The 20,394-nt window shown below is 61.0% G+C and overlaps 1 protein-coding gene across 9 annotated transcripts in view; it reads left to right on the forward strand.

Moving 5' to 3' along the window:
* Positions 1–20,394, forward strand: part of MYRF (myelin regulatory factor) — a 35,998-nt gene that overhangs the window by 9,326 nt on the left and 6,278 nt on the right. For 2 of the 9 annotated variants that reach the window (XM_032153047.2, XM_032153049.2), the window contains exons 2-22: positions 3,796–3,883; positions 4,132–4,395; positions 7,431–7,492; positions 8,416–8,695; positions 9,695–9,945; positions 10,024–10,147; positions 12,163–12,358; positions 14,262–14,338; positions 14,527–14,637; positions 14,991–15,081; positions 15,468–15,668; positions 15,943–16,054; positions 16,603–16,712; positions 17,475–17,635; positions 17,710–17,782; positions 18,054–18,142; positions 18,434–18,502; positions 18,926–19,006; positions 19,174–19,259; positions 19,353–19,544; positions 19,788–20,039. In XM_032153047.2, the coding sequence (XP_032008938.1) occupies positions 3,796–3,883; positions 4,132–4,395; positions 7,431–7,492; positions 8,416–8,695; positions 9,695–9,945; positions 10,024–10,147; positions 12,163–12,358; positions 14,262–14,338; positions 14,527–14,637; positions 14,991–15,081; positions 15,468–15,668; positions 15,943–16,054; positions 16,603–16,712; positions 17,475–17,635; positions 17,710–17,782; positions 18,054–18,142; positions 18,434–18,502; positions 18,926–19,006; positions 19,174–19,259; positions 19,353–19,544; positions 19,788–20,039 (2,970 nt within the window). Of the gene's footprint in view, positions 1–3,795; positions 3,884–4,131; positions 4,396–7,430; positions 7,493–8,415; positions 8,696–9,694; positions 9,946–10,023; positions 10,148–12,162; positions 12,359–14,261; positions 14,339–14,526; positions 14,638–14,990; positions 15,082–15,467; positions 15,669–15,942; positions 16,055–16,602; positions 16,713–17,474; positions 17,636–17,709; positions 17,783–18,053; positions 18,143–18,433; positions 18,503–18,925; positions 19,007–19,170; positions 19,260–19,352; positions 19,545–19,787; positions 20,040–20,394 lie in introns of those variants that run through there. The other 7 variants (XM_032153046.2, XM_032153048.2, XM_032153050.2 and 4 more) reach the window with 5 other exon arrangements.

Below are 20,394 nucleotides of genomic sequence, written 5' to 3' on the forward strand. Positions count from 1 at the left end.
GAACCATGTAAAGTGCATGGCACAGGGCTGGGCACAGAGTGGCCACTGGGTGAGTGAGCTGTGGGTGGTGGGCGGGTGGTGGACAGACACTCATCCTGCCCAGCGAGGTGTGTGTAGGCGGGAAGGTAAAGAGCTGATGAGGAATTACAACGCCCCTGCCCATCCCCTGCTAAAGAGAATGGGAGACTCAGAGATGGCCTCTTGGGGGAATTTACATTTAAGACAAAACCTAAAGCCTGAATAGGACCCGGCTTTCTCAGGCTTAGGGAACAGCATGGAACGGCATGTGTGAAGGCCTGATGTGGGATGGAAGATGGAAAGGAGGCAGGGGCTGACCATGGAGAGGAGGGGAGGCAGGGGACCTGGGGAAGGAGAAAAGGCTGTCGGGGGCAGGCAGGGGACCATGTCAGGCCTTGGACTGCCAGAGGGCTCCGGATTTCTCCCCAGCAGTGGGAAGTTGTTGAAGGGTTTGAGAAGGGAAGGACAGAGATGCTGGTTTGTGAGCTCATGGTGCTGTTTTCAGGTTATTGGGCCCTGGGCAGCCTCGGGCAGCCTCTGGCGGGCCCGACTTCCCTTCTCTCAGAGAGGTCTTGAGGATCAGAATGAGCCATATGGCCCATGTTCTGCTTTCTGCCTGGCAGGTACCCCTGGTTGGGCTCCAGTGATGTTCTGGGGCTCTGTTGGGAGCAGTGGGGAGGGGCGCTCCCAAGAGTGTGCCCATGGGACCCTGCCCCCGTCCTGGGTTCTTGGGGGCTCTATCCCAGCCTCAGCAATCCCTGGGCTTTGGTAAGCCCCCACCCTCGTCTTGTCCACCTGGAATGTCTGTTAGAAATCTCCAGTGTGGTTCATGGGCAGGCTGGGGGCCGAGCGGCGTGGGGAAGAGATGACGCGGCCTCCAGGGCTTCCAGGAGAAGGTGTGGGGTCAGCGTTCCTCAGGAGGCCCTCCGAGCCCCCAACCCTCAAACTTCTTCCCCACCCACTGGCCTCCCCCCAACGCTGCCCCATCAGCTTCCTCCTCCCACCTCCTTCCTCCGTCCGCCCGGACCCTGGCACGGGAGGGTCCCTCCTCCCCCAAAGCACATCTGGTTCTCGTTAGGGTCTCCCAGGATGCCTCTGCCTGAGGCCCCCTATCCCGAGGGAGGTGGGCAGGAGGATTAGGGGTGATTAGGAGTGCTCCTGGCCAGGAGAGGAGGGGGCTGGGTCTGTTATAAATAGCAACACCATGACTGCATCAGCCCATCATTCACTATAGATTCCAAGTTCAGGCTCAAAAACTTGCAGCTTCAGCGGTCAGGGTGGGGGCGACTCTCCAGGTGGGGTGGGGAAGGCACAGCAACCGCCAGCCACACTCTCCCCCTTGGAGTCAGGCCCCTGCACCTGGCTGGAATCCTCCTTGCTGTGTTGCCTTGGGTAAGAGACTTGACCTCTCTGAACAGTGGGGATGGTGATCATGTTACCTGTCTGAATATCCCCACTGTTTAGAGAGGGAAAATACATAAAGCACTTAGAATTGTGCCGGGCCTGGTAGGCAGTCAGTGTGAGCTGCAGTCACTGTCACTGCCACTGTCTTTGTCATCATCACCATGATGAGTTGAGAAGCACTGGGAGATACTCACTATGAGCCACTGTCAAGTCACTGTCTCTGTCATGGTCACCATTCTGGGCTGGGAGGATTGAGTAACACACCGCAGGTGAAGAGCCTGCAGGATGCCTCGCGCATAAGAAACTCCTGTGATTAGGCCGGGTGCGGTGGCTCACGCCTGTAATCCCAGCACTTTGGGAGGCTGAGGCAGGCAGATCACCTGAGGTCAGGAGTTCGAGACCAGCCTGGCCAACATGGTGAAACCCCATCTCTACTAAAAATACAAAAAATTAGCCGTGTGTGGTGGCGGGCGCCTGTAATCCCAGCTACTCGGGAGGCTGAGGTGGGAGAATCGCTGGAACCTGGGAGGTGGCAGTTGCAGTGAACCAAGATTGCACCACTGCACTCCAGCCTGGGAGACCCAGCAAGAGTCCGTCTCAAAAAAAAAAAAGAAAAAGTAAAGAAACTCCTGTGATTATTAATGTATTTGACTCACACAGTGCCTGGCACACAGTAGGCACTCAATAAATGGGACCCATGGTTACGGCAGGGTAGGGCCTGAGCAGAGGCAGGGTCCTGGAACCCAGGCACGCAGACTCGCCACGCCCAGCTCGAGAAGCTGCTCTTGCCCTGGCCGCACTGCCCTGGATGGCCATTGGTGGTGCGTGGTGGGTGTCCCTTGTTCCTAGCTGGGCGAGCTGGGGGTGGGGGTCAGCAGGAGGGCCCTGGCCTGTCGCAGGCAGCGCGTGACTCCTAGGAGGGCTTAGCCGCTCATTAATCACCTAAGCGGGGCTCAGCATTCTTGAAATGCCGGGTGAGGCCAGGGAGGGGCCTGGGCGGGGGGCTCCCGGGGACCCCAGGGCTCTGGGGCTGGGAAGTGAGGACGGCTATTCCGACCGCCGAGCACCCACTAAGTGGCCGGCACTTCACACACCTCATCTCGTTTCATACTCAAAACAGCCCCGTGAAGCCACAGCTGTACATGTCCCCATTGCATGAATGAGGAGACTGAGGTGCAGAGAGTGCATGTCACCTGCCCAGGGTCACTCAGCAGGGAGTGGCTGAGCCAGGATTTGTTCCTGGACCTGTCTGAGCTCAACAGGAAAGGGCAGACCCCAGACTCAGGCTCCAGAGGCCTGTGGGAGGGGCCCTCCTGCCTCAGTGGGGCTGGCCAGCCTGGGTCAGCCGTGTGGGTGGGGCTGTCCTCCATTATCAGGGTTGACGCATCTCCCACGTCAGCCCCCTTATCACCCCGCCCTCTGGCTCCCCCTGCAAGGTGACCCTGGGAGGGGAAAGGCCGGCACCTCCCCCGTCCTCCCTCATGATGCCCAAGAGCCCTGGCTGCCTTTCCTCTAGGGGCCCCTCCCCTTGGTGGGGCCGGGGCCAGCGCAGAGGGCCCAGGAGAGGGCGGCAGGCAGAGGAGTGGAGCTCTGGCGGCCATCATCCCCTGCTGGGAGGCCGGGGCAAGACCTTCCTTCTCTAAGCTTCTGCCTCCTCTGGAAAAAGGGGGCTAAGTTCCCCAGCCTGTGCCCCAGAGGGTGATGGGCATATCCAATGAGGGTGCAGGGAGCTCTCCTGATTCTGATCCCCACTCCCCCCCCCCCCCCCCCCCCCCCCGCAGCCAAGGCCTGGGTGCAGGAGGCTCCCACAGCCCTGTGGGCCCCCAGGATATATGGTCCCACTCAGCCAGGCCTCATGCCCCTGTGTGCCTGGAGCTGGGCCATCTGGACTGACCCCTGGAGGACAGGGCAGGACAGTGCCTGTTGGGTCCAAGCCATCCCATCGAGGGCAGTGGGCACCCACGGGGATCTCGACTCAGTAAGCACCTCATTTGTGCCTCACGGCACCCCATAAGACAGAGGCACAGTGACCCCATTTGACAGATGAGCGGAAAGGACTTGCTCCCTGTCACACAGCTAGAAAGGGGCATGGCAAGATCGGCCTCTCTGTACCCAGATCCATGCCCTGGGCCCCTCTCCTCCTCTGAGATTCAAGGTGGCCTTGTGGTGGGGCGGGGGCATTATCAGTGCTTCCTGGAGGGGTGCCAGGCAGTGGAGGGTGAGAGCCGGCCCCCACATGGATACCTGGGTGGGAAGGAGCAGGGACATCTGTTTTGGAGGGCCAGCCTGGGCAGGGATGGAGGGCTGGGCCTGGAAGCCCAGGGTCTGCAGGGAGCTGGGCCCCTTCCCTAGCCCACCTCTCCTGCCCTGCAGGCCACGACATCAACGGTGCCCTGGAGCCCTCCAACATAGACACCAGCATCCTGGAGGAGTACATCAGCAAGGAGGATGCCTCCGACCTGTGAGTGGCCCTCTTGCCCGGCCTGCACCCACGCAGCCCGTAGCCCTTCCCCTCCCTTCTGTCACCAGGGAGGTCTGAGGGCCAGACCTGGGATCTGCTGTGGTCCCACCTCTGAAAGCTGCTCCTCGTCCCTTCCCAGCCACTGACTCCTCCGAAATCTCCATAGTTCCCTGCGGGGAGGGGGGCGGCTACTTCCCTGCTGGGGCTGGGGTCCTGGCTGGAGCTGAGCCGCGCCCCCTTCCCCGCAGCTGCTTCCCTGACATCTCTGCTCCAGCCAGCTCGGCCTCCTACTCCCATGGGCAGCCCGCGATGCCCGGCTCCAGCGGGGTCCACCACCTGAGCCCCCCTGGGGGTGGACCCTCCCCGGGGCGCCATGGTCCCCTCCCACCCCCAAGCTACGGTACCCCGCTGAACTGCAACAACAACAACGGCATGGGCGCTGCCCCCAAGCCCTTCCCGGTGGGCGCCGGGCCCCCCATCAAGGCCGAGCCCAAGGCTCCCTATGCCCCAGGGTGAGTGAGGGCAGGGAGTAGGGGGATACAGCGGCATAGGGGCAGGCAGGGAGCAGGGCTGTGGCCGTGACCTGGAAGGTGCTAGACACTGGCCTGGCATGGGATGGGCTGGGTGACTGGCTGTGCGTGGGCAGATGAGGGAAGGGAGGATGAGTCCAGGCCAAGGGGGGACTCCTGGGCTTTGTTCTGAGGCAGTGGGCAGCCACGAAGCTTCTAAGCAGGGGAGTGATGAGGGCTGACGTAAGTGCTAGAAAAATCTTGACGCTGTGTGGAGAGTGGACAGGAGGCGGCGGGACTGGAGGCTGTGACTGTTTACCTTCATGGGAACACCTGCGTACCCGTGCACGCACGCCGGGCCCACCCACTCACGCATCCAGCTGACGTGTACTGTGGCCACAGGAGTTGGCCCATGGCTCAGATGTGGCACCTCAGTTCCCCACTACCCAAGCAAGCCTCATGGAGCCCAGAACCCAGGCCCTTCCCCCCATCTTTCTGAGGAGTCCACACCAGGGACCTGACCCAGGGCTGAACTTTGGGCCTGGCTTTGACCAAAGGTTCCAAGCAGCCACCCGGCCAGCCAGACTGCAGGGCAGCCCCCGGGGCACATGCTCACAGAGGGAGGCTAGGAGTGTGGGTCTGCAGGGGAGCTCAGGGCAAATGTAGGGGCCCCTGTCTCTGGGTGGAAGAGCATTAAAATGCTAGGTGCATGAACTCTGTGTTCAGACAGCCTGGCTCCAGCTTCAGCTTCCCCATTTATCAGCCCTCTGCCTCCGTAACCCATGGCCTCAGTTTCTTCTGTGAAGTGAGCCCTCAAATGCTTACCCCTTAAGATTATCGTGGGAAGCAAGCAGGGGCACAGAGGAAGCCCTGGGTGCATGGTGGCCACGGACACACGGCCAGCCATGCTTCCTGAGCTCCCTGGCTTCTGGGGAGAAGGGAGTGGAAGCCAGGCTTGGGGTGCCATGGGTGAACCTATGCTGCAGAAGGCAAACTGTTTGCTTGAGGTTGTGAGGCTGTTCCTAAACTACAGGCCCCTGGGGGCAGAGGGAGGAGAACTAACATTTGGTAAGCGCCTGCTGGTGCCCGCTGCTGTATCACGTGCCTATGATTGTGTGAGCTCATCAGCTTTCCCGGGTATCCAGCTCCTGGGAGACCCCACAAGGAGCCCTGGCCGCTGCTCCCGTCAGGATTTTAATGGCACACTGAGGCTCAGAGAGGGAAAGGGGCTTGTCCAGAGCCACACAGGGACTCTGTGGCCAGGGCCACTCCAGGGAGGGACCCAGGGCCAGGCCTGGGTCTAGGTGATAAACAAGACAGACATGAGGCTGGGCGTGGTGGCACACACCTGTAATCCCAGCACTTTGGAAGGCCAAGGTAGGTAGATTGCTTGAGCCCAGGAGTTCAAGACCAGCTTGCAACATGATGAAACCCCGTCTCTACAGAAAATACAAAAATTAGCTGGGTGTGGTGGCGTGTGCCTATAGTCCCAGCTACTCAAGAGGCTGAGGTGAGAGAATAGTTTGAGCCAGGGAGGTCGAGGCTACAGTGAGCTGTGATCATGCCACTGCTGGGGACAGAATAAGACCCTGTCTCGAAAAAAAAAAAAAAAAAAAAAGGCCAGGCGCGGTGGCTCACGCCTGTAATGCCAGCACTTTGGCAGGCTGAGGCGAGCAGATCACTTGAGACCTGGAGTTCGAGACCAGCCTGGGCAATATGGTGAAACCCCACCTGTACTAAAAATACAAAAATTAGCCGGGTGTGGTGGCGCATGCCTGTAATCCCAGCTACTTGAGGGGCTGAGGCACAAGAATTGCTTGAACCTGGGAGGTGGAGGTGACAGTGAGCGGTGATTGTGCCACTGGACTCCAGCCTGGGCGACAGAGCGAGACTCTGTCTCACACACACACACACAAAAACAAAACAAAAACAGACACACGGCTCTGCAGTGGCTCCTGAAGCCTAACTGGGGAGAGGTATTCACCAATACATCTCCAAGTAGAGGAATAATCAGATGCCAGAGGAAGTTGAGAGGAGAGAACACAAGGTGCTGTGGACTTGGGGCATGGGACTGCAGGGACTGCGGGGTGTGAAAGACCTTAACACATTACAGAAGGCCGGGCCATTGTCAGGGAAGTGCAGGACGGAGTGGCAGCCCAGGGGGCCTGAGGCTGTGGCAAGGAGTATGGGTTTGAGTCCCCATACACGTTTTTGTATCATTCACACAAAACCTGCAGGGTCTGTGTTCTTGAATCATTGTGTAGGTCTCTACATGAGGCCCCGAAGGTGGGTGGGCGGCTGGCACAGGCATGCAGGGGGACTCTGGAGCCAGCCCCGGGGCTGTGTCCACAACAGGGCCATGGCCTCTCTGGCAGTTCCCTGGGCACGGGAATGGGGAGTTGCTCCAGATGTGGGGACCAGGGATGGCCAAAGAGCTGGATCCCATGTGGCCACAGCCTCCCACTTGCTGGGTGAGCACAGGGTTCACGCAGGACGTGTTGACCTCTTGGGTTGAGTTTGTTCTTTTTCCTGAACACTGATAAAAGTGAAACCTGCAAGAAAAAAATAAACCCAGGCCCGGTGGTGCTGGCTCCCTTCCCAGTCCACACCTGCCTCTGGTAGGGCAGCCCCCCATGACCTGCTGAAAGCCCTGAGGCCCAGCCCCCTAGGGCCCTGCATTTCCAGGAAGCTGTGGGGCTTCAGTGGGTGCAGGAAGAGAGAAGAAGGCCTGGCCCTCGGTCTGGGGCAGGAGTCTTTGAGTTCCTGTGCCATCATCAAGGACACTAGTAACTGTCCCCCAAGTGCCCTGTAGGTCTGAGGGGATCCTGGGCGGCCCCCTACCCACAATTGGGCCCCAGGCCCTGCCAGGCACCCCAATGTGGGTGGTACAGAGAAATGCCCCTAAGGGTGGATGTGACGAAACCTCAGTGTCCCCAGCTTCTGGGGGGCTGTGGGACCCTACCATGCAGAGTTGCTGCCCAGCTGGAAGGCAGAGGCTCAGCTGCTCACCCCCCGGCCCCTTCCCTTGGCTCTCGCAGCACACTGCCGGACTCTCCCCCAGACTCGGGCTCCGAGGCCTACTCCCCCCAGCAGGTGAATGGTGAGTCCAGCGGGCACCGCCCTCCTGCTCCAGGGTTTGGGCAAGTGGTTGGGGCGGCCTTATCAGGGAGGTAGGGGAGGAGGGAGGGGGCCAGCGGCTGCCCAACGGGCCGAGATTATCGCTGGTCAAATACTCCCTGGCGCTTGGCTATTGTTTCCCCACGGGCGGGTGGGGAGCCTGGCCCTGCCTCTGAGCAAGTATCCCCGTGGTGATGCCACCCGCCTGCCCGCCTGCGCCATCATGGACGCACCCTTCGGCGGTAAGTGGGTGGCTGGGGAAGGCCGTGGGTGCAGCCTGGGCGCAGGCTTCCCAGGCCGGGCCCACCTCACCTTAGAGGTGCTCAGGGGTGCCCCGGCCCCCGGGTGGCCAAGAGCAGAACCACCGCGGGAGCAGGCTCCCCGCAGTCCGGATTGGGGTCAAGAGTTCTGTTTATCTTACCAAAAACATCCCTGGAATGCCTCCTGGGGAACAAAGGGAGCTGGGGCCTCCCCACTCAGGCTGGGGGGTTGGCCCCTGAGAGCCCAGAAGAGGGGCTGCCTGCTGGAGGGGGGAGCACTGGGCAGGCCTGGGCTGGGGGTCTCCGGAGACGCCTTCCTGAGGCCCAGAGGAGGAGCAGGCCTCAGAGGAGATGGGGATGGAGGGGGACCTTTAGATTTGGCTTGGATTCTCCTGGCCCAGCCTGGGGGCAGGAGGTGGCTAGGATGAGGTGAAAGGCTGCCCCTCCTTGGGCAGGTTTGTGCCTCTTTGCCCAGGCCTCTAGTAGGTGGCTGACCAACGGCCCTCCCACCTAGGGTAGGTGGGGGGCAGCCCCCGGGCTTGGCTTAGGACGGGGTGGAAGCAGGAGACTCTGGCTTGGGGAGGACGGTGCCCAGGAGCCTGAGTGAGGTTGGTCTCAGATGCCCGCTCCCCCGTCTCTCCTGCAGAGCCCCATCTCCTGCGCACGATAACCCCTGAGACGCTGTGCCACGTGGGAGTGCCCTCCCGCCTGGAGCATCCGCCCCCACCTCCAGCCCACTTGCCAGGTCCCCCGCCACCCCCACCACCCCCACCTCACTACCCTGTCCTGCAGCGGGATCTGTACATGAAGGCCGAGCCCCCGATTCCCCCCTATGCTGCCATGGGGCAGGGGCTGGTGCCCACTGATCTCCACCACACCCAGCAGTCCCAGATGCTGCACCAGCTCCTGCAGCAGCACGGAGCTGAGTAAGACGTGGGTGGCTGGCTCCCTGGGGTGGGAAGGTGGGGTGCAGGGACCAGGGTGGGCAGGGCAGCGGGCAGGCCAGAGAGGGAGGTAGGGACCGGGATGCACCCAGGGAGGGCAGAAGGCTCTGCAGGGCAGATGGGGGTCAACATATTTACACATGTTTACCCAGCAATACCTTGAGGGGTTTACAGCCATGGCTAATTGCTCACAACTACCTTATCTGGTGGGCACAGGTATAGGTAAACTGAGGTTCTAATGGGGGAAATGTCCCGCCCAGATCATGAGCCAGGGGCAGAGCCAGGACGGGGCCCGGGGCTGTGCTCTTACCCAGACCCCAGTGATTTTGCAGCTGTCTCATGGAACCCTCAGGTTTCTGAGGAGTCTTCTTCCTAGACCCAAGCCCCCCACTCTGACTCAACCTGCAGGATTGTCTTTTCATCTGTTTTACATGTGGGGATTCCACGAAAGGTTTAGTTCACAGGAAGGTTCTGCTGTCAAAACATTTTGTAAACCAGAAGGGGAAGGGGTGCTGTGCAGTCCCCTTTAAACTCACCACCCCAGGAAGCTCCCCTTCCCTGGTTTTTGTGGCCAAGGCCATCTGTGGCTTGTTTCTGATCACAGGGCCTGCTCTCCATAGAGCCCCCACTATAAAGGGTGACCTTGAGTGTGACACTGCAGGCAGGGACAAACTCATTCATTCCTCAAGCGATTGCTGTGATTCTGTGAGCCAGCCATGTTGCTGGGCATGATGGAGACACCAAGTCAGGTGTGGCTCCTGTCCACAGTCTGGGGGAAGCGAAGAGTGATGGAAGCAGAAAATGACAGCATGAAGCAATGGGGATTAGGAGGAGGCAAAGCCTGAGGGCTTCCTGCAGGAGGTGTCCTCTGGGCGGGGCATATCATGGCCCAAACAGGCTAGAGAGGGGAGAGAGGTGGATATCCAGTGGGAGGGGCCCAGGGAGAGCCAGCCCCCACGGCGCACACTGCTGTTTCCCCAGGCTCCCCACACATCCCTCCAAGAAGAGGAAGCACTCTGAATCCCCCCCCAGCACGCTTAATGCCCAGATGCTGAATGGAATGATCAAACAGGAGCCCGGGACCGTGACAGCCCTGCCTCTGCACCCCACTCGAGCCCCATCGCCACCCTGGCCTCCCCAGGGTCCACTCTCCCCGGGCCCTGGTTCCTTGCCTCTCAGCATTGCCCGTGTCCAGACACCGCCTTGGCACCCGCCAGGTGCCCCCTCCCCAGGTACATGGCTGGCTAACTCTTCAAGATGGGGTGTGGGACCCAAGGTGCAGGGCCCACATGGGCGTTCCCTCCCTCCAGGCCTCCTGCAGGACAGTGACAGCCTCAGTGGCTCCTACCTGGACCCCAACTACCAGTCCATCAAGTGGCAGCCCCATCAGCAGAACAAGTGGGCGACCCTGTACGATGCTAACTACAAGGAGCTGTGAGTGCCCTACGACATTCCCCACTCCTCCAGGCCACCCCATCTTGGGACGCCCCAGCCCAGGACCCCATCAAGGTCCCCTAGAGCAGGGCCTGGGAGCACTCATTTCACAGAAGAGCAAACAGGCTCAAGGAAGAGCCTAGACTGGCACTCAGGGCTCCTGACTCCTAGGCCAGCCCCAGGCCTCCCTGAGAAGGTGATGACTGCCAGGGAGGGGCAGCTGGGAACCAAGTCAGGGAGAAGTGGGCAGATGGGTGTTTCCCGCCCCCCACCCCCCGGCTCCTCCTTCCCCACCTCCTCCCCCTGCATTCCAGGAAGGTAGCGGAAGCTGAGCCCAAGCTGGGCCCTCCCGACAGCCCCCTCCCTAGAGGGAGGAAGGAGGGGCTGGGGAGGATCAGGTCAGAGGCTGCCTGAGCATTCCTAGTGCCCCCTCAACACCCAGATGGCTCCATCTTTCCAGGCCCCAGGCCGGGAGCCCTGTGGGGACCACTCCCTGGCTCCCCGAGAAGGCCAGTGGGCGGGTGACAGGGTAACTGTGGATATTGCCAGGCCTGGGCCAGTGGATTAGACCAGCTGCATGGAGTTGGGTGCTCCAGGCTTTGGGGGAATTCTTAGCTAGCAGCCCCAGGGCTGGGGGCATCTGGCTGCTGGGGTGGCTGAAGGGTCCCATGAAGTCCTGCCAGGTGGGGGTGCAGTCGTATGGCACTCCAGCCTCTCTGGCATGGGGAGGAAACCCCCTACTCTTACTCCCATACTCTTTGGGCCACCCTTGCCACCCCAGGCTCCAAGGCCAGGAAGCTTGGCAGCTGCAGCCCCGGAAGTGGCCCAGGTACTTCCTGGGTGCTTTGCTAGGTCAGGCAGGTGGGTGGAGCTCCGGGAGGGAAAAGGAGGTGAGCCCAGGCCTTTGGCAACACTGGCCAGGCCCAGAGGCCTCTTCCCACAAGTTTGGAAGCATTCTTCCTGCCCAGCTTCCTCCAGGCCAGCACTGGGCACTCCTGTGACCACTCTTGTGCCTGGGGACCTGAGTGAGGGTATGCTAAGGCACAGGCCAATAGTTGCTCTTTTTTTTTTTTGAGGCAGGGTCTTGCTCTGTTGCCCAGGCTGGAGTGCAATGGCGTGATCTCAGCTCACTGCAACCTCCGCCTCCTGGGTTCAAGCGATTCTCCTGCCTCAGCCTCCTAAGTAGCTGGGACTATAGGTGGCTGATTTTTGTATTTTCAGTAGAGGCAGGATTTCACCATGTTGGCCAGGCTGGTCTTAAACTCTTGACCTCGTGATCTGCCTGCCTCGGCCTCCCAAAGTGCTGGGATTACAGGCGTGAGCCACCGCACCTGGCCCAGTTGCTCTTTTTACTGTCAACTAGAGGTGTCCCGAAGGGGCCGAACATGGGACACTGAACCCAGCAACAGATGGGCAAACTGAGGCTGAGTCTGAGGGAGAGTCCAGGAGTGCCCCTTCCCTCCCCGGGCAGACAGAGGGAGTAGGAATGAGGAGGGAGTGGGAATGAGGGCATCTGGGGGCTTGAGCAAGCCGGTGGGCAGGGGCTGGGTCTGCAGCAGAGCAGGCGCCTGGTTCCACCGTTTCCAGGGCAACTAGCTGTCAGGCTCTGTGAGGCTCTGCAGACACAGTCCCTCTCGGGTGAGTGAGGGGGCTTCAGGCAGCCTTCTGGGAAGGAGCCAAGTGTGGGGAGGGCAGTCAAGCCCTCCCCTGCTCAGGATTTCCCTCCCGCCTGGTGGGCCTCAGGGTCTGGCCCTGCTTCCCCCATCACCAGAGCAGGGTGGTGGCCTAAGGCATGGGGTAGAGGAGAGAATGTTGTCTTAGGAGTTTGCAGCCCTGTACTAGAATCCTCTCCGGGACTCAGTTTCCATTTCTCAGGAGTGGGGGCAGCCGCATTGGTAGTTTGAGGATGCAGGGGTGTGGGGTGGGAAATGGTTTTGGAACCCAGCAGGTGGGAGGAACCAATGTTCCAGGCCTGGCTCTGGGGCCTCAGGGGAGTGCGCTCACCCGTCCCCCAGGCCCATGCTCACCTACCGCGTGGACGCGGACAAGGGCTTCAACTTTTCGGTGGGCGATGACGCCTTTGTGTGCCAGAAGAAGAACCACTTCCAGGTGACGGTGTACATTGGCATGCTGGGCGAGCCCAAGTATGTCAAGACGCCCGAGGGCCTCAAGCCCCTCGACTGCTTCTATCTGAAGCTGCACGGAGTGAAGGCAAGTTTGGGGCTTGGCAAGTAAGGGAGGGCAGGAGGGCCCTTTGGGGGGCATTGAAAGATCCCAGAAAAAGCAAGGGTTGGCTGGGTGCTGTGGCTCGTGCCTGTAATCCCAGCACTTTGGGAGTCGGGCAGATCACTTGAGGTCAGGAGTTCAAGACCAGCCTGGCCAACATGGTGAAACCCTATCTCTACTAAAAATACAAAAATTAGCCAGGCGTGGTGGTACGGGCCTGTAGTCTCAGCTACTTGGGAGGCTGAGGCAGGCAGGAAAATCCTTTGAACCTGGGAGGCGGAGGTCGTAGGGGGCTGAGATCACACCACTGCACTCCAGCCTGGCAACAGAGCGAGACTTCATCTCAAAAAAAAAAAAAAAGCAAGCATGTGTGTGCGTGTGTGTGTATGTGTGTGTAAACTAGATTCCACCCTGCCACTGCCACCCCGCCCTCCCGCCTTTTCTCCCTGTGCCTGCCCCTCAGCCTGCCTCCCCCTCGCCCTGCGCCTGCCTCCCTCTTGTTGGGCTCCTCAACCTGCCTCCCTGCCTCCCTTTCGCCCTGTGCCTGCCCCTTAAACGTTAGACTCCTCAGCCTGCTTCCCTCTCGTTGGGCACCTTACCCTGCCTCCCTGCCTCCTTGCTCCCTGCCTCCCTCTTGCCCCGTTTCCTGCTCCAGCCTGTGATTCCCAAGTCTGCAACCCCAGTCAAGACCCATCTCCTGAGCCCTCTACCAGGTCCTCAGCTCCAGGTCCCAAACTAAACTCCCTGCACACTTGCCTCCCACCCTGGGCTCCCCTCTCAGGGAATGGGGCACAGGGCCTTGGTTACCTGAGCCACAAATCTGGGTCAGGGCCCTCTTTCCCCAACCTCATCATGCATCTGGCCTTGCTATTGCCCTGGAAGATCCCTCTACCTAGTCCGGTCCTCGACTCTTTCCTGTCCCTCCCCTGGTCTGGGTTACCTCCCTTCCTTGTGGAATGTCCACGGCAGCTGGGACCCCCAACTCCTGCCCCACTTGAGACTCGGGGCCACGGCACTCCCTATCCTTCCAAGGCCCCCAGTGTCCTCCCAGCAAAGCCCTGGCTTCCAAACTGCGCCACGGGGGCCTTGGGGGCCCTGCCCTCCACTCCAGCTCTGCCACTTGTGGTACCCCAAACCTCTTGTGCCCATTGCAGCCCCTGCCCTCCACCCTGCGGCTCCCTTTGCCTTGGATGCCCTTCCCAACACCCATCCCTCCTCTCCAGGCAGACTCCATGCTGGTCCCCTCCCCAGGGGCCCCTCCCCTGAGGCCCATTGGGAGGCACCACAGCACAACCCCAGTAGTGGCTGATTTTGAGTCTATGAGCTCCCTGGGGGCATGGCTGGGTCTGTCGGCTTCGGTGTCATGAGTGAGCCAGGCATGGTACCTTGGCATGGCTCTGCCAGTGCACGTGGAGGAGTAGAGGAGACGTGGGTATGGAGAGGATCTGGGGAGTGAGTGGGCCTGGGTGCAAGTGGATGGGCTTGGAGGCTGCTGTGAGGTGTGTGGGTATGGACGTGAGGGAGGGTGGGGCTGTGAGTGTGTGTGTGTGTGTCTGTGTGTACGTGCATACATGCAGAGGTGGGGGGAGCGTGTGGGTGTGGAATGGGGGTGTGGGTGTTTGGGGAGTGGCTGTGCATGCGTAGCTGTGCAGAAGTTGGGGGAGTGGTATGCTGTGAGGGGGTGAGGAGGGTGTGGGTGTGAAGTAGGGTGTGGGGGGGTGTGACCATGCAGAAGGCATCTGAGCTTGTGGGAATCTCGGCTGAGGACTGGGTGCTGCCCTGTTTCCTGGTGAGCTCTAGCTGGGCCAGGCCTGGCTGAGAGGGGGCAGGAGGGCAGGACCCGCTGGGTAGCCCCGTCCCGAGGTGCCACTGTCTTCACTCCCCACAGCTGGAGGCCCTGAACCAGTCCATTAACATTGAACAGTCCCAGTCAGACCGGAGCAAGCGGCCCTTCAACCCGGTCACGTGAGTGTCTGACCCTGTTGGGGGTGGTACCTAGAAGGGTCCACACTAAAGCTGGCTTGGGAATGGAGGGGCCAGGGAGGTACCCAGGGTGTCCGCCTCGCCTACATCGCTGGCCTGGGTGCCCCTCAGCGGTGTGGCTCTTGCAGCCTCCCTCCCTGCCCCCTGAGCACTCTGCCTCTCCTCTGCAGGGTCAGTCTGCCCCCTGAGCAGGTCACGAAGGTGACTGTGGGGCGGCTGCACTTCAGCGAGACCACCGCTAACAACATGCGTAAGAAGGGCAAGCCCAACCCCGACCAGAGGTGAGCAGGTGGGGGCCCTGCCCCGGAACCCCTCCATTTCTGAGGCAGGAAGACACCGCCCTGTGTGGCACACCAGGCACAGAGTCCTACAGGCTGAGCCATTTCACAGATGAGAGACCTGAGATTTAGAGCCCTTCATTGACTTAAGGATGGGAAGAGCAGAAGCCTGGCTTCTGGGTTGAGAAACAGCCCTGGCTTCTTGCTGTGGGCCCTGGGGAATTTCTGCCCCCTGGTGGAGGCTCGGGTTCCTCCTCTGTAGGATGGGGTGAGATGAACATGCATCTGGCCAGGGAAAGGGTGGCCCTGGGGAGGGGGCAGGCCCTGGGTACTTCTGAGACCCCTGTGTGTCCCAGGTACTTCATGCTGGTGGTGGCCCTCCAGGCTCATGCACAGAACCAGAACTACACGCTGGCCGCCCAGATCTCAGAGCGCATCATCGTGCGGGTGAGGGCCACCTCCTCCCAGGGCATAGACAGCCCTCCCCAGGACTGGGAGAAACAGCAAGCAGAAGTACCCGGGTACTGAGAGTCAGGAGTGGGCATGCTCATCCTGCTAGGCACTGGCTGTGTGGCCTTGGGCAAGGCTTCCGCCCTCTCTGGGCTGCAGAGTCTCCACAGTAAAGCAGGGAGGTGGACAAAGACCTGGTAGCTTCTGGGATCCCACAAGTGACAAAAAGTTGTCACAATGGGAGGGACAGTTCAAGTTGGGCTTGGTGCAGTGAGAAACCCTGGCTGGAAGGGGAGGGGCTGCTGTGGAGTTTCCCCTGCTCCCAGGGCCCTGCAGGTCCCCTCCCTATCCCCCAGGACTGATCCAGCCCCAACTCGCGGTAGGCCTCCAACCCAGGCCAGTTCGAGAGCGACAGCGATGTGTTGTGGCAGCGAGCACAGGTGCCCGACACCGTCTTCCACCACGGCCGCGTGGGCATCAACACAGACCGGCCGGATGAGGCGCTGGTTGTGCACGGGAATGTCAAGGTCATGGGCTCGCTTATGCACCCCTCCGACCTGCGCGCCAAAGAACACGTGCAGGAGGTGGGGATAGGGCTGTGGGGGCCGGGCGGGGCCAGAGGCTGGAGCGGGCCACGGGGGCGGGGCTCCTGGGGAGGGGGCGTGACCACGCGGAAAGGCGGGGCTGCCGGGGAAGGAAGGGAGGGAGGCTGGCCTCGAATCCCGATCTAACGACTCCAGTAGTGGGGTCTCCTCTCCACACTGCAGCCTCCAGCTTGCCGCCCTCCTGGGCTCCGGGGCCTGCTCCGGGACGGCCGCAGGAGGGGAGAGGTTCATTCCCGGGCCTGGCTCCCCGCAGGTGGACACCACCGAGCAATTGAAGAGGATCTCGCGCATGCGGCTGGTGCACTACAGATACAAGCCCGAGTTCGCCGCCAGCGCGGGCATCGAGGCCACCGCGCCAGAGACAGGTAGGGACCGGGCTGGTGCGGACTGGGGTCCGGAAACCCAGAAACCTCGGGCCTCAGTGACCTCGCCCCCTGTCACCTGGAAATCCTACTCCCAGAAACCCCTCCTCTTGACTCCCGGAACTGCGCCCCTGGGAATCATGCCTTCTAGAAGTCCTGCCCCTCAGACCTTCGAAAATCGCACCTCTCCAGGTCCCCGGAACCTCGCCCCATTGTCAGTGGAAATCCGAGAATCGCGGCCCAGGGACCCTCGCCCTTTGCGCTAGATGAATCCTACCTTTAACCTGCCAGAATACTACCCACTCCCCCTGGGATCCTTACCCCCAGGAATCCACCCCACCCCAGCCCGGGAACCTTACACCTGAGCCCTGGAATTGCAATCCTGTGAACACTGGTTCGTGGGATCCCCCTGCTCCAGGGCTCCTTGGAATCCAAATCTCTGGGTTCCAGAACTTCACCCTCTCCAATCCTGCTCCCACCGTACATTACAGAGCTGTGAGCAGCCCTTTACCGCCCCCCCCACCCATCTTTGGCTTATCCCCTGCCCCCAGGTGTCATCGCTCAGGAGGTGAAGGAGATCTTGCCTGAGGCTGTGAAAGACACCGGCGACATGGTCTTTGCCAATGGGAAAACCATAGAGAACTTCCTGGTGGTGAACAAGGTCTGTGGGTGGGGGAATGGGAGGGAGCCCAGAGGCAAGGGGAGCTAGCTGGGGGACACTCATCACCTCCATAGATACTGGGGGGCACTGCAGAGCAGAGGCAGGAACACCCTCGGCTCTCATGCTGCCTCCAGAGCGCCCTCTGCACCCCACAGGGAAGGGGTGAGTGTCCAAGGAGATGAGTGGGTAGGGATTTGGCCCCTGGAGCCTGTGTGATCAAGGGCAAGAGAAACCCTGCGGAGGGCCATGGCCTTCCACCCCCAGTAAAATGAGGGCGGTAATAGAACTGCAAAGACATCCTCGTATGGTTACCTCCAGGCTGAAATACGTGGTTTATTGTGAGGACGACGTTTGTCACTTACCTGTCCTGAGTCTGGGCGCCAAGGAGGCATGTAATAGGTCTCCACCCCAGCTGAATAGTAAAGTGCTGACATCTGAGACACCAGTCATCCGAGGGGGCAGATCCCGGGGCTGCAGCCTTCAGGCTTAGAAGAGAGCTCTGGCAGGGAGTGGGGAGGGCCATTCAGGCAGGTGGGACAGCCCAGGTGAAGGTGCAGAGGTAGAGGTGGTGCTTGGAGACAGGCACAGGAGCTGTGGGAGCCGAGGCTGGATTGGAGGGGCCCGCCCAGGTAGGGAGGCTTTGAGGGCCTCCCAGTGGCCAAGGACAGTGGCCGCCCCTCCTGCCCCCGATGTCTGGCAGCCTGGGGCTCCCGGGGCTGACTGGGCCCTCTGTGTTGGCCCATGGCCCATGGCCCATGGCAGGAGCGCATCTTCATGGAGAATGTGGGGGCGGTGAAGGAGCTGTGCAAGCTGACAGACAACCTGGAGACGCGCATTGATGAGCTGGAGCGCTGGAGCCACAAGCTGGCCAAGCTGCGGCGGCTCGACAGCCTCAAGTCCACTGGCAGCTCGGGCGCCTTCAGGTAGGGGTGCGGGGTGGGGGAAGGTGAGACCCTTCTTCCCAGGGACACCCCTGATCCTGGCCCTCTTGCTGCAGCCATGCAGGGAGCCAGTTCAGCCGGGCGGGCAGCGTCCCCCACAAGAAGAGGCCCCCCAAGGTGGCCAGCAAGGTAAGGGTGAGCAGGGATGGCAGGCGGGTTGGAAAGGGGGCCCCCTTGTGGCCTCCCTTTCCAGCTTGCAGTTCTCCAGCCTCACTGCTTCTGGTGCTTCCCTTTCCTTGTGACTCTGTAGCCCTCCCAGCCCCGTTTCTCTTTCTTCTCCCTTTGCCCCCTGGGAAAATGGGGCACCCCCTTAACCGCCCCCCCTACCTCCAGCAGAGCCCACTGGGGGCAGCCTCAGCCTGGCCCTCTTTGCATTTGCACTTTTCCTCTTGGTCCTCAGTCATCGTCCGTGGTTCCGGACCAGGCCTGCATCAGCCAGCGCTTCCTGCAGGGAACCATCATTGCCCTGGTGGTGGTCATGGCCTTCAGGTGACTTGTCCCCTGGGCTCTCAGGGTGGCTGACTAGGGGAGTGGAGCTGCCCAGTGGAGTCAGCTGCCCATAGGCTCAGGCCTGGGGGAAGAGGAGGATGTAGCTTGGGAGATCAGGCAGCTGAGGTCTCGGTGAGGTGGGCCTTTCCGCCTCTTCCCCTCTGGGATGACCCATTTTGCAGGCATCACCTGGGAGCCCAGCCTCAGGAGCAAGGACCACAGCCTTGTCCTAGAGAGAGGGCACTGGATGGTGGCTCCAGCTCTAACGGTCACCTTTTTCTGTGGCTCCAGCGTGGTGTCCATGTCCACACTGTACGTGCTGAGCCTGCGCACAGAGGAGGACCTGGTAGACACTGATGGGTAGGTTCCTGGAGGCCAAGCCAAGCCGCCAGGCCAGGTGGGGCTTTGGTGGGCAGTCCCAGGTCAGAGAGCCATGGGACCGTCTTCTCTAAAGGAGTTCATCCTTAGCCTCTCAGCCTGCTGGGGTGCTGTGGGGGTCCAGGGAGGGCCTCCTTGGAGGGCGGGCAGCCTTTCCCAGTCCCTGCTGACGCCGATGTTTCTGTCTGGCCTGTTTAGTGCCCCTCCAGGTAGCTGGGCCTGCGAGTCAGGGCTGTCTGAGGGGCTGGGGTTGGAACATGGGGTAGGGGGAAGGAGGGCCAGGGCAGGGCCTTGGGCTCTGTGAGCCCACAGTCACCCCCAGCTCCTGGGGCCACCTCTGACTGTGTCTTCTCTTCTCTCTTCCCCTTTGCCTGTCTCACCCTTTGCCTCTTTGCTGCCCCTTAGCTCTTTTGCTGTGTCCACTTCCTGTCTCCTGGCCCTGCTCCGGCCCCAGCCCCCTGGGGGGAGTGAGGCCTTGTGCCCATGGTACGTGCTGACCGGCGCCCCTCTCCTCTGGCTCCTGCTGCCCCTCTTCCTGCCTCCCTCCCCTCCCTCTCTGCCTCTTCCTGCCCTCCTTCCTCTCCAGGACTGTCAGGCCCTCTCCCCTCAAGCTCTCCCAGCCCCTCTGAGCTCAGCCCATCCTTCCCCAGCAGGTCCAGCCAGAGCTTTGGGACCACGCAGCTCCGACAGTCCCCCGTGACCACTGGGCTACCAGGCATACAGCCCTCTTTGCTGCTGGGTGCGTGTCTGGGCAGGTCTGAGGTGGGACAGGGAGGTTGCTATGTTCTGTCTTTGGGGCTCCTCCGGCTCATACAGCCTCTGGCCTCCTCAGTGACCACCAGCCTTACCAGCTCGGCCCCAGGTTCTGCTGTCCGCACCTTGGACCTGTGTTCCAGCCACCCTTGCCCTGTCATCTGCTGTTCCTCACCCACCACCAACCCTACCACTGGTCCTAGTCTTGGCCCCAGCTTTAACCCTGGCCATGTTCTCAGCCCAAGTCCCAGCCCCAGCACCAACCGCTCAGGTAAGGCTTTCTCTGGGCTGGGGCTTGGGGCGGGGACTACCTGAGTAGAGAGAAAGGCCCAAATACTCATTGGTGGGAGGGTCTCCTGGAGCCTAGAACGAGGCTCTGGACAATGACTGGGAAGTTCCCCTGAGAGGACCAAGAGACACATGGGGTTCACTCAGTCTTGTGGGGCCCTAGAGACAGCTGGACAGGAAGCAGCCAGCTCCCCACTTCTCAGCCTGTCCCTGGTTCTATCCACAGGCCCCAGCCAGATGGCCCTTCTGCCAGTCACCAACATCAGAGCCAAGTCCTGGGGTCTTTCAGTCAATGGCATTGGCCACTCCAAGCATCACAAGAGTCTGGAGCCTCTCGCCAGCCCTGCAGTCCCCTTCCCTGGGGGGCAGGGCAAAGCCAAGAACAGTCCCAGCCTTGGTTTCCATGGCCGGGCCCGCCGAGGGGCCCCCCAGTCCAGCATGGGCCCTGCTCAGCCCACCTGGGCCCAGGGCCAGTCAGGTACTTGCCGCACCCCTGACACTACCCAGCCCGGCCTGGCAAGGCTCACTGGCCAGGGCCAACCTCAGCCCAGTCATGTGACTGTCTGGGTTCAAACTTGTCAGTCAATAGACGTTTGCTGAGCACAGAATAAGGATCAGGAATCAGGCCTGCAGCCTTACATAGATCGTCTCATTTAGTCCTCACAGCACTCCTGCAAGAAAGGAATTGTTGTTCCTATTGTTCAGCTGAAGAAATGGGATGGAGACTAAGGTGAAGTGACCTGCCCAGGGTTATACAGCCCCTCCGAGGCAGGGCTTGTATTTGATCCCAAGCCTGGCTCCTCCTTCACCATGCCAGCACCGGGAGGGTGTTA

The sequence above is a fragment of the Hylobates moloch genome, unplaced genomic scaffold, assembly GCF_009828535.3.
Source record: "Hylobates moloch isolate HMO894 unplaced genomic scaffold, HMol_V3 SCAFFOLD_5, whole genome shotgun sequence".
In the NCBI taxonomy this organism is placed as follows: domain Eukaryota; kingdom Metazoa; phylum Chordata; class Mammalia; order Primates; family Hylobatidae; genus Hylobates; species Hylobates moloch.